We start from the raw sequence: 12,110 nt of genomic DNA, 5'->3' as shown, positions 1-12,110 counted from the left end.
CTAAATAGAACCGTTACCATATGACTGTCTTCCTTGGTCTAATGTACATAGTTATTTCATTATCTGTGGAATATCTGCTAATGATGTTATGTAAGTTTTATAGCTTGGGAACAGTTGGAGCAGAAGAGGTGTGGCCAGAGCATATGGTGCCAAAACGCTGATCCGCTTCTGTGAGCTTCAGGGAGCAGCCCAGATGTCCAGAATTGTGGCCTGTGAATTTTTCTGTGTTGGCAGAAATTATTGTTAAGAAATTTTCCATTCTGTGCACTAAGGTCCACAGATCCATTACAGTTGGTACTTTATGCTGTTTGCATCTTGGGGGCAGAACTGGACCTGTCAGTCACTGGCAGCAGAGGTTTGCCCCACCCTCTGAAGTTTCCGCAAGATTGTTCTGCCCTCCGACTGGCCTGTGGCTCAGCCAGACCTTGCAGCTACAGGTCTTTTCCGAGGGAAATGTCAAACTTTATTTCAGATATTTAGACTAATGGGCTAAGTAATGTGTCTGTCTAATTCCCAGCCAGGTCCAAAAGCTGTGTTTGCCTTTTGAGGAGTCTTTCCTCAGCTCTGCTTCTCCTCATGAGACATTTGCAGCAGATGACGTTGCTTCAGGGAGTGAACTAAGCTGAGAAAAGTCAGAGGCAAAAGGAAGGGGTCTGTGTCTGTGCCCTATTTCTCCTCCCTAATCCTGCCTTCCCCTCGAGAGAAATCCCATTGAGTTGAGGGTAAGACCTCACACTATATTAGCAGTTGATGAGCAGTCATTCTGTGCAGCTTTAGTGTTATTTTGCAATGTGGCTGCTTTCGCTGTAAGTAGGTTAACTCAAGAGGAGTTCACTTGAGCTAACTGCAGTAAAAGCATAGCCTTAGAGGTCAGTGGGGTGTGGCAGAGTTGCAGCTTCCACAGTCCATAGACCTCCCAAACCCTCCCAGCATAATGGAGAGCATAGGGGAAAACGCTGGAGAACTTCTCTCCATGGAGATTTTTCCATCACATGGGAGGTGGCAATAAGGCCTTGAAAATTCAGCAGTCAAGCATATAGTAATGTGTGTTTAACAAACCCTATTATTTTATTTCACACCTCCAATAAGCTTGAGTTCTATGGTAGGTTCTTCACTAGAGAATTTTGACTAGCTATTTAATAAAAAATGCCAATAATTCAGAGTATGGAATACAGTTTAACTCTGATATTTCTTTAAACAACAAATGCATTGTGAAATTATTGCTGGCTTTAATTAATTAACTAATTTCCATTTCTCCACTCCACAGGAGCAGCTCAGCCAGAGCATATACCTGAAGGAAGTACCGTGGAATTTATTCTTACCTGGAGTCTGGAAATAAGAGCAGTTCCCAAAAAGGTTTTTATATCTTGCTTCACTATTTAAGAAAAGATCTTATAGATTTCAAGGCCAGAAGGGACCATTGTGATAATCCAGTCTTGACCATAACACAGGTTATAGAACTATCCCAAAATAATTCCTAGAGCATATCTTGTAGAAGAACATCCAGTCTTGATTTAAAAATTTCTGGTGATGGAGAATCCACCATGACCCTTGATAAATTTTTGCAGTGGTTAATTACCCTCACTGTTAAACGTTACATCTTATTTGCAGTTTGAATTTGTCTAACTCCAAATTCCAGCCATTTGATCATGTTACAGCTTTCTTTGCTAGACTGAAGAGCCCATTATCAAATATTTGTTCCCCATGTGGTTCTTGTAGACTAATCAAGTTACCCTTTAGCCTGCTCTTTGTTAAGCTAAATAGATTGAGTTCTTTGAGTCTGTCACTGTAAGTTATGTTTTATAATTCTTTAATAATTCTCTTGGCTCTAGATCGACAAAACCTGTGCAAACTGCCAGGATGCCACATTTTCATGTGGGTTTCTTTTTCCACGATGCTCCTCTTCACATCTAGGCATGCAAGAAAGCAGATGCCTATATAAAGGGGAATTCTTCTTTGAAGAGTGTCCCTGTGGTTGCTCCACTTTAGGTGAATCTGTGTCCCTGCACTTGTAATCGGAGATTTTTAGTAGTGCTTGGTTGGGTCGCTCATGCGTTGTCCCTGTCTTGCACCACCTCAGGCGGTTACATAGCACTGTGCAACCAACCCTCCCTCAGTTCTTTCTCTACTGCCCTCAGTTTGAGATAGCAGCATCTGACAGAGGTTCCACATCACCCTCTCAGAGGAAGGAGCACTCTTCCAAAAAGGTGACAGAAATGGGGTCCGACCTCCCCTTCTCAGAAACCCATGAAAAAGAGACATTCCCCAACACGTCAGACCCCATCGGTACCGACCACACTGAGACCATCTACCTCAGGCAGCGTGACCATCCGGTACCGTGGATACCGTGTGAGCCAAAGACCCTAAGCGTCTGGCTCAGAAAAAGGCAAAAAAGGGAAACCTGCCATCCTTGCCTCGTTACTGCTGGAGCCACTCAAACATGCAGCCCCAAGCTGCTCAGCAGTACTACCGTCTGTGGCACCACTGTGATGTTCCTCTCTGGTCTTTTCTAGACCCAGTGATCTGCTAGGTCACTTCAATCCTTGACTCTGGGAGCCAGCCTTACCCTGCTCTGCTGTGAGAATCCCCACACCTGAGCTGTTCATGCACAGCCTCTGGCATGTAAGCTGCTCCTTGTATTGTGCAACCGAATGACACTAGCCAATATCTCTGGTCCCAGACACAACCCTAGGAACCTCCATCTTGCAGTGTCCAGTTATGCCCGCTGGACACTGCAAGCTTATATGAGTTCATCAATTTAACAAAGAAATTGATATGCACCAGGCTTATTATCCCAAGGGGAGTCTCTGACATGCTTCAAATTAAACACACTGCTTCAGGTAGAACAAACAGATTTATTAACTACAAAGATAGATTTTAAGTGATTATAAATCAAAGCATAACAAGTCGGATTTGGTGAAATGAAATAAAAGCAAAATGCATTCTAAGCTGATCTTAACACTTTCAATGCCCTGACAAATTTAGATGTGTCTCACCAGTCTGGCTGGTTGCCCTTCAGCCAGGCTCTCCTCTTTGATCAGTGCTTCAGTTGCTTGGTGGTGATGTCTGTAGATGGAGGTGGAAGAGAGAGGAAGAGCATGGCAAATGTCTCTCCCTTTTATCATGTCCTTTCTTCCCTCTTGGCTTTGCCCCCTCCCACACCCCTCCAGAGCCTGGTGAGCATTTCCTCATCGCAGTCTCAAACTGACCAAAGGAAAGGGGGGGGGGGGGGTGACACTCTAGAGTCCAACAGATCCTTCGTTGTTGCCTAGGCCAGTGGCCTTGGTTCCTGTGAGGATGGGCTGGGTTTGTCCCATACCTGCCCTGATGAAGTGTGAACTGCCCCTCTGCTTCTGGAGAGTGTTTGCCTGGGCTTGCTTTAAGTCATGAGGGCACATTTTCAGCCTCATAACTATATACATGAAATTACAACCTATAGCATTACTACAACAGCAATGTTCAGTGCATCATGAGCCTTCCGAAGACACCCGACACGACAAACTTTGCATTAGATACCACACAATCTTATAAGGATGAACATGGGGTGCTGGGTGTTCCCCCAAGGTACAGAACATCACAACCACCTTCTGCCTCCACAGCGTATAGCACACGACTCTTGGCATTGACAACCGCAGTAAAGGTAACCAGTGCCGCCAACACTCTCCTCGGTACCGATGCTGTCAGTACCGCAGCAATTTCTTTGACATAAAGAACATTTAGTCTCCTCGGCACCAGAATCTCCACTCCTAAGTACTGACCTTACTCCAGCACATTTGGTTCTGTGCCAACTTACCACACCACCCAGATCAGCTCTTCCTTTATCCAGTGACTAGGATGATGATGATGATGAAGGGGAAATCTACTCCTCCCATCACTCCTCTCCTATCCACTCAGCTGCCAGACCAAGTCCACTACTAGAACTACATAAACACCACCCCAGACCTGAAACTCAAGGATGGAACAGATTCCCATGGATGCTGCCACCAATGCCATTCCCACCACAGTGGGCTTATTGGGACCTGTGGGCTGGGTACTGCTAACACTATCCTAAGCCTCCCAGTCTACACACGGAGAAGTCAAGGCATTCTCCATTAGTCCTGGCACAGTCAGGGAACTATGATGTGATTGGAATAACAGAGACTTGGTGGGATAACTCACATGACTGGAGTACGGTCATGGATGGATATAAACTGTTCAGGAAGGACAGGCAGGGCAGAAAAGGTGGGGGAGTTGCGTTGTATGTAAGAGAGGAGTATGACTGCTCAGAGCTCCGGTATGATACTGCAGAAAAACCTGAGAGTCTCTGGATAAAGTTGAGAAGTGTGAGCAACAAGGGTGATGTCGTGGTTGGAGTCTGCTATAGACCACCAGACCAGGGGGATGAGGTGGACGAGGCTTTCTTCTGGCAACTAGCAGAAGTTGCTAGATCACAGGCCCTGGTTCTCATGGGAGACTTTAATCACCCTGATATCTGCTGGGAGAGCAATACAGCGGTGCACAGGCAATCCAGGAAATTTTTGGAAAGTGTAGGGGACAATTTCCTGGTGCAAGTGCTGGAGGAACCAACTAGGGGCAAAGCTTTTCTTGACCTGCTGCTCACAAACAGGGAAGAACTAGTAGGGGAAGCAAAAGTGGATGGGAACCTGGGAGGCAGTGACCATGAGATGGTCGAGTTCAGGATCCTGACACAAGGAAGAAAGGAGAGCAGCAGAATACGGACCCTGGACTTCAGAAAAGCAGACTTTGACTCCCTCAGGGAACAGATGGGCAGGATCCCCTGGGAGAATAACATGAAGGGCAAAGGGGTCCAGGAGAGCTGGCTGTATTTTAAAGAATCCTTATTGAGGTTGCAGGAACAAACCATCCCGATGTGTAGAAAGAATAGTAAATATGGCAGGCGACCAGCTTGGCTAAACAGTGAAATCCTTGCTGATCTTAAACGCAAAAAAGAGGCTTATAAGGAGTGGAAGATTGGACAAATGACCAGGGAGGAGTATAAAAATATTGCTCAGGCGTGCAGGAGTGAAATCAGGAAGGCCAAATCACACTTGGAGTTGCAGTTAGCAAGAGATGTTAAGAGTAACAAGAAGGGTTTCTTCAGGTATGTTAGCAACAAGAAGAAAATCAAGGAAAGTGTGGGCCCCTTACTGAATGAGGGAGGCAACCTAGTGACCGAGGATGTGGAAAAAGCTAATGTACTCAATGATTTTTTTGCCTCTGTCTTCACGCACAAGGTCAGCTCCCAGATTGCTGCACTGGGCAGTACAGCATGGGGAGAAGGTGACCAACCCTCTGTGGAGAAAGAAGTGGTTCGGGACTATTTAGAAAAACTGGACGTGCACAAGTCCATGGGGCCGGATGCGCTGCATCCGAGGGTGCTAAAGGAGTTGGCGGGTGAGATTGCAGAGCCATTAGCCATTATTTTTGAAAACTCATGGCGATCGGGGGAGGTCCCAGATGACTGGAAAAAGGCTAATGTAGTGCCCATCTTTAAAAAAGGGAAGAAGGAGGATCCGGGGAACTACAGGCCAGTCAGCCTCACCTCAGTCCCTGGAAAAATCATGGAGCAGGTCCTCAAGGAATCAATTATGAAACATTTAGAGGAGAGGAAAGTGATCAGGAACAGTCAGCATGGATTCACGAAGGGGAAGTCGTGCCTGACTAACCTAATTGCCTTCTATGATGAGATAACTGGCTCTGTGGATGAGGGGAAAGCAGTGGATGTGTTATTTCTTGACTTTAGCAAAGCTTTTGATACTGTCTCCCACAGTATTCTTGCCACCAAGTTAAAGAAGTATGGGCTGGATGAATGGACTGTAAGGTGGATAGAAAGCTGGCTAGATCGTCGGGCTCAACGGGTAGTGATCAATGGCTCCATGTCTAGTTGGCAGCCGGTTTCAAGTGGAGTGCCCCAAGGGTCGGTCCTGGGGCCGGTTTTGTTTAATATCTTTATTAATGATCTGGAGGATGGTGTGGACTGCACTCTCAGCAAGTTTGCAGATGACACTAAACTAGGAGGCGTGGTAGATACACTAGAGGGTAGGGATCGGATACAGAGGGACCTAGACAAATTAGAGGATTGGGCAGAAAAAAACCTGATGAGGTTCAACAAGGACAAGTGCAGAGTCCTGCACTTAGGACGGAAGAATCCCATGCACTGCTACAGACTAGGGACCGAATGGCTAGGTAGCAGTTCTGCTGAAAAGGACCTAGGGGTCACAGTGGATATGAAGCTGGATATGAGTCAACAGTGTGCTCTTGTTGCCAAGAAGGCTAACGGCATTTTGGGCTGTATAAGTAGGGGCATTGCCAGCAGATCGAGGAACGTGATCGTTCCCCTTTATTCGACATTGGTGAGGCCTCATCTGGAATACTGTGTCCAGTTTTGGTCCCCACACTACAAGAAGGATGTGGAAAAATTGGAAAGAGTCCAGCGGAGGGCAACAAAAATGATTAGGGGTCTGGAGCACATGACTTATGAGGAGAGGCTGAGAGAACTGGGATTGTTTAGTCTCCAGAAGAGAAGAATGAGGGGGGATTTGATAGCAGCCTTCAACTACCTGAAGGGGGGTTCCAAAGAGGATGGAGCTCGGCTGTTCTCAGTGGTGGCAGATGACAGAACAAGGAGCAATGGTCTCAAGCTGCAGTGGGGGAGGTCCAGGTTGGATATCAGGAAAAACTATTTCACTAGGAGGGTGGTGAAACACTGGAATGCGTTACCTAGGGAGGTGGTGGAGTCTCCTTCCTTGGAGGTTTTTAAGGCCCGGCTTGACAAAGCCCTGGCTGGGATGATTTAGCTGGGAATTGGTCCTGCTTTGAGCAGGGGGTTGGACTAGATGACCTCTTGAGGTCCCTTCCAACTCTGATATTCTATGATTCTATGATTCTATGATTACCCTCCGTACCTGGACCCTCTGAACCTCTGACTCAGTGGGGAATCCAGCTGTAACACGCTCAACTGGGTTCAGACAGCAATGCAGCCAGACTAGTCGGCTGTCCTTGGGCTACTTCTTCCCCTTACCTCGAGGTGTACCTGGATCCTGGGGTCATCCTCCATCTCACTGGGATATACGGCCAATGGTATTCCCAGCAGCTACTTGGGTCTGGAGTGGCTGGAAGCTTGGGCGAGTCCTCAGGGCAGCAGAGGACTCCTCGGCATCCAACAGCGGCAGTGGGGGAGAAGTGTCTGTCTCCCTTGGCAGCTCCAGTTCAACTGAGCTGTATGGCTCGCCTCTTGTACTTCCTGTTCCACCCCTCTGCTTCGATTGGGCCGGGCATGGCTTTCCTGGCTCGGTCCACCAGGGGGTTGGTTGTGGTCCCACCAAATCATTCTCAGAGGGAGGTCATGCCTCCTTGCTATAGCACATACTTGAGGACAAAAAGGAACAATTTAAAGCTCTCATATCCAAGGGTCAGATCCTAGCTCGCACAGATTTATAAGCTTCACTAGAAGCCGCAGACACGGGGGCCTGGTCCATTGCCACAGCCATAGTAATGTGACGAGCCTCCTGGCTCCACTTCTCGGGTTTTCCAAAAGTACAACTGTCAAGGATTTCCCATTCAAAGGACCCAAGCTGTTTGCAGCCAAAAAGGATGAGTCCCTTCCAGGGTGACAGATCCTTGGGCATATGCATGCCTACACAAAAGAACAAACAGGGCCTGTATTACTCGACCCAAAGATCTAGATCCACATCCTACACCCAACCTCAGAGGCAATATGCCACGCAAAGGCGGTGACAGAGACCCGCAAGATGGAGACCACTCCCTTCTCAGTCCTCGATGTCTCAACAAATTCATGAAGACCCAGCAATTTAGGATGGTCCCTCTAACAACAATAATTCTACCCCTAGAACAAGGGGACTGGTTCTCAGCTCTCGACCTCCACAATGCATATTTCCACATAACGATACATCCCTCACACGGGAGGTTTTTCAGATTTGTTCTGGGAACAGATAATTTCAGGTACCAAGTACTCCCTTTCAGCTCATCTGCAGCTCCACGGGTAGTCTCAAAAATCCTTGCAGTGGTGGCAACTCACCTCCACGGACAAGGGGTCATAATATTTCCCATCTGTACGATTGCTTACTCAAAGCCTCGATTTGGGAAGAGGCAGTAGAAAGTACCCGAAAGTCAGTACAGGTCTGTCTCATCTTATGTGGGGGTACTGTTCCGCGGTTAGCGCGTAAAGGGAAAACCACGTATAGCCAAAATCCCATTGAGTTCAATGACAGGGAAAATCGCCCGCACTACAGGTTTATTATTAAAATTGTTGTTTCTCTTTTTTTTTTTGCCGACCGAATAAAATTGAAATCGCGCATGTTAAATGCGCGTAAGATGCGACAGACCTGTAGCTGTCTTCACACAGCTAGGGCTACAAATAAACTAACAAAAATCACATTCACACCTGTGCAGATACTGGAGTTCATTGGGGCCTACCTCGACTCTCTAGAAGCTACAGTCTCTCTGCCCCAGCACAGATTTTTCCACTCCAGTCCACCTAATCACTATAATGCAAGCCAGCCTGCAGACATCGGCCAGGACCTGCCTCCAACTGTTAGGCCATATGTCAGCAATGACATTTGTCATCAAACACTCCAGACTACACATACAATGCCTACAATGTCTCTCCTGACCACAGAAATCTCTGCACTAGTATCTCTCCATCCTTGGAGCACTTCGCCATTAAGCTTAACAGCATGCATTTGCTCATTGCTTGGTTGTGCAAAGTAACCTTTACAAATCCTGTGTAGTAAGAGGCAGCAGCCTGGGATTCCCCTGTGCTCTGAAAAGCTGCAGCTTCATGTGTTACCCGCTGCCTGTTTCTACTCAGCCAAGGACATTTATTCCTCAGTTGCTCAGTGGACTTACAATGATAGCATCTTCTGGGCTTCTCAGCTTGTACAGGAGTTTTGTGACGAGTAACAGGGGAATGGAGAGGTGACAACCCAGCCTCCTTTTTCCCAGGGGAAAAATGGTGATTCTGCTTTCTACCAACCCTGTTAGCCCTCTGTCAGTGGTTTATGTTTAATTGCAGCTTGTTATTGCTCGAAAGAGTCTGCAAACCCAGCTAATTCACTGACTGCATCCACCTTTTTGTCCCACAAATATTGTTTTACGTCATCACTGCACATATTCAGGAACTGTTCCTGAGTAACCACCTCATACATTTCTTCAAAGCTTGTAATGCCCTTTCCCCTCACCCACTTGTCTAACAAATCTCTCATTTCATTTACATAGGCCACATTACTTAATCCAGATCCCCTCTTAAGGCTCCTGAATTGAACCCTGTAGGTTTCAGGTGTAATCTGGAACGGTTTCAAAACCTGTTCCTTAAATTTACCATAGTTTGAAGCATCAGCAATAGGCATCTTATTGAATATGTCCAGAGCTCTCCCAGTCAATTTTGACACCAAAATGGCCATCTTTTGATCTTCAGGAATCGCAGGGAGAGTGCACAGTCTCTCAAAGGTGATGAAATATTTGGCAAGATCACTGGATTCATCATACTGCGGGCATAACTGCTCCCATTTATGGATTTTTGGGGAAGTGGAGCCAGCTACTGAAGGGTTCTGTCTCTTCCACTTCATTACAGGCAGTTCATGCTTCTGGGCCAAAATCTGGGCCTCAATTTCTTGGTCTTTTAAGTCCAGGGCTTGCTGGTGTGCAGCCCTTTGTCTGGCTGTTTCTGCCTCCAAGGTTTTCCTGGCTGCAGCTGCTGCTTTGAGTCTCATTTCTGCCTGCCACATTTAAAACTCACGGTCCTTTGCCTTCTCTTCTGCTTCCAGTCTGACCAGCTCTAGTTTTGTAGTTGCCTCACTGATAGCAAGAAAGTGACTTTGTGCTTATTTCCCTTACCCAAAATAAACAGAAAATAATAAACCAGTAACCACTTTGTCTGTTCTCCAGCCACCCCACTCAGAACTCAATTAAAATAACTACCAGTGTCTCAAAGCAATCAGCTGTGCACAGATCCTGTTCGATTATGCCACTGTGATGGATTCGGTCATAGAGACCCCTTGGAACTGTCACCTAATGACCTGAAATTACTACCTCTGAGCCCATTTTCTTTGCCAGCTTGGGACTCCAGAAGACTGTCTTGTTGAGCTAGACACGCTAGGCTGCTGCAACACAGATCCAGGGTCTGAACCACACCCCAAAGCTGCAGACTTAACTGAAAACAGCTCAGCAAGTACTCCTGTCTCCAGCACCCAGACACCCAGCTCCCAATGGGATCCAAACCCCAAATAAATCTGATTTACTCGTTATAAAGGGTAAACTCATAAATTGTCTGCCCTCTATAACATTGATAGAGAGATGCACAGCTGTTTGCTCCCCCAGGTATTAATCACTTACTCTGGGTTAATCAATAAACAAAAGTGTTTTTATTAAGTATAAAAAGTAGGATTTAAGTGGTTTCAAGTAATAACAGCCAGAACAAAGTAAGCTACCAAACAAAATAAAAACAAAACACGCAAGTCTAAGCCTAATACATTAAGGTAAATCTCACCCTCAGAGACGCTTTGTTCTGTTCCACCCCCTTTTATAGCTTTGGCACAAGGCAGGAATCTTTTGTCTGTGTCCCCACCCATCCTTCTAAATGGAAAAGCACCAGTTTTAAGATGAATTCGAGTACCAGGTGACATGGTCACATGTCCTGTGAGACCCCGAGCCTTCATTCTTCCTGACCTGACTCACAGGAATGTAGGAAAGCTTGCAAGTAAACCGAGCCATTTACAACTAATTGTTCTAGTCAGTGGGAGCCATCAAGATTCTAAACCACCATTAATAGCCCTCACTTTGCATAATTACAATAAGACTTCAGAGTTATACTTCATATTTCTAGTTTTAGATACAAAAATGATACATACATACAAATAGGATAAACACACTCAGTAGATTATAAGCTTTGTAATGGTACCTTACAAGAGACCTTTTGTATGAAGCATGTTCCAGTTACATTATATTCACACTCATTAGCATATTTCCATAAAATATATGGAGTGCAAAGTCACACCTATGACCACATCCCAATCTCCTACCTAAAATAAGTTCGTCATTCCATTTGAACCAACCCATCCATCTCCCATCGTTCTTCCGAAAACCGCATGGCAACAAATGAGAAGCAATTCTTCATATCCTGGATGTCTTTCAGAAAGTCACCAAAGTTATTTCTTTCCATCATGGAATGATCTAAGGGAGACGCCATATCCAAACAAAGGCTGTCAAAATAGATCTCTGGCTACATTGACTTTTGTTATCACCATTAATAATTACAGCCTCCACCGGGGAACCACATACACTCCACCAGAGCACTCTACATTGATAGCTTTCCCCAACAATGTGCCTATGATGAACATCTGCAAAGCAGCAACCTGGGCATCAACCCATATGTTCACACAGCACTATGCCATAGAGCAGCATTCGTCATCAGGGACTTTTGGTTTTATCGTCCGACACGACTGCAACTCCGAAGACCCTCCCTTCCACTGAGGGGCACTGCTCTAGTCACCTACAGTCAATTAGAATATAAATATTGTACTTGCATTTCAGCATATAGAGCAATATAAAAAAGTCCTTGTCTGGATGAAATTTTAGTTTGTACTAACTTCGCTAGTGCTTTTCATGGAGCCTGTTGTAAAATTAGGCAAATATCTAGATGAGTTGACATATCCCCTGGAAGACTTCTGCGTAATCTCAGGGGTACATGTATGTGATGCGGTTGGGACTCACCACCTGGCGCCTCCTACTGGTTGTCTCGGGAATTAGCTCTGTCCAGTGGAGCGCCCCCTCCGTCCGTCATCTCACCCTCGGTTGGCGTGTCCGGACCCGCGTTGCTCCCAAGCTCACGGCATCCTCTTCAAGCCACTGCCTTCCGGCAGTGTCCCTTAGTCCATCCTCGCTCCCTTCCGGGGGCGGGGTTTCAATCAGCTCCTCTCTGCGTCCTGGCCGATGTGGCCAACTGCACCCCCAAAGTCACTCCCCTCTTGGGAGGGGGTTGGTGCAGCTCTAGATAGCCGCTCCATTGGCCGGGTGCAAGGCAAGGGAGAAAGGGGGAAGGGGGGACCCAGGCTTGCCCGCTACTCTGGGTCCCAACCCAGGGACCCTCTAGT

At 46.5% G+C, this 12,110-nt stretch overlaps 1 protein-coding gene across 4 annotated transcripts in view; it reads left to right on the top strand.

The window, feature by feature from the left end:
* MTRR (5-methyltetrahydrofolate-homocysteine methyltransferase reductase) overlaps positions 1-12,110 on the top strand; it is a 119,286-nt gene that overhangs the window by 41,652 nt on the left and 65,524 nt on the right. For all 4 annotated transcript variants that reach the window (XM_054018114.1, XM_054018112.1, XM_054018115.1 and 1 more), the window contains one exon: positions 1,268-1,356. In XM_054018114.1, coding sequence (XP_053874089.1) covers positions 1,268-1,356 — 89 coding nt within the window. The remainder of the gene's footprint in view (positions 1-1,267; positions 1,357-12,110) is intronic.

Source organism: Malaclemys terrapin, chromosome 2 (genome assembly GCF_027887155.1).
Source record: "Malaclemys terrapin pileata isolate rMalTer1 chromosome 2, rMalTer1.hap1, whole genome shotgun sequence".
Taxonomy (NCBI): Eukaryota; Metazoa; Chordata; order Testudines; family Emydidae; genus Malaclemys; species Malaclemys terrapin.
This window is presented reverse-complemented; position numbering and strand designations above follow the sequence as displayed.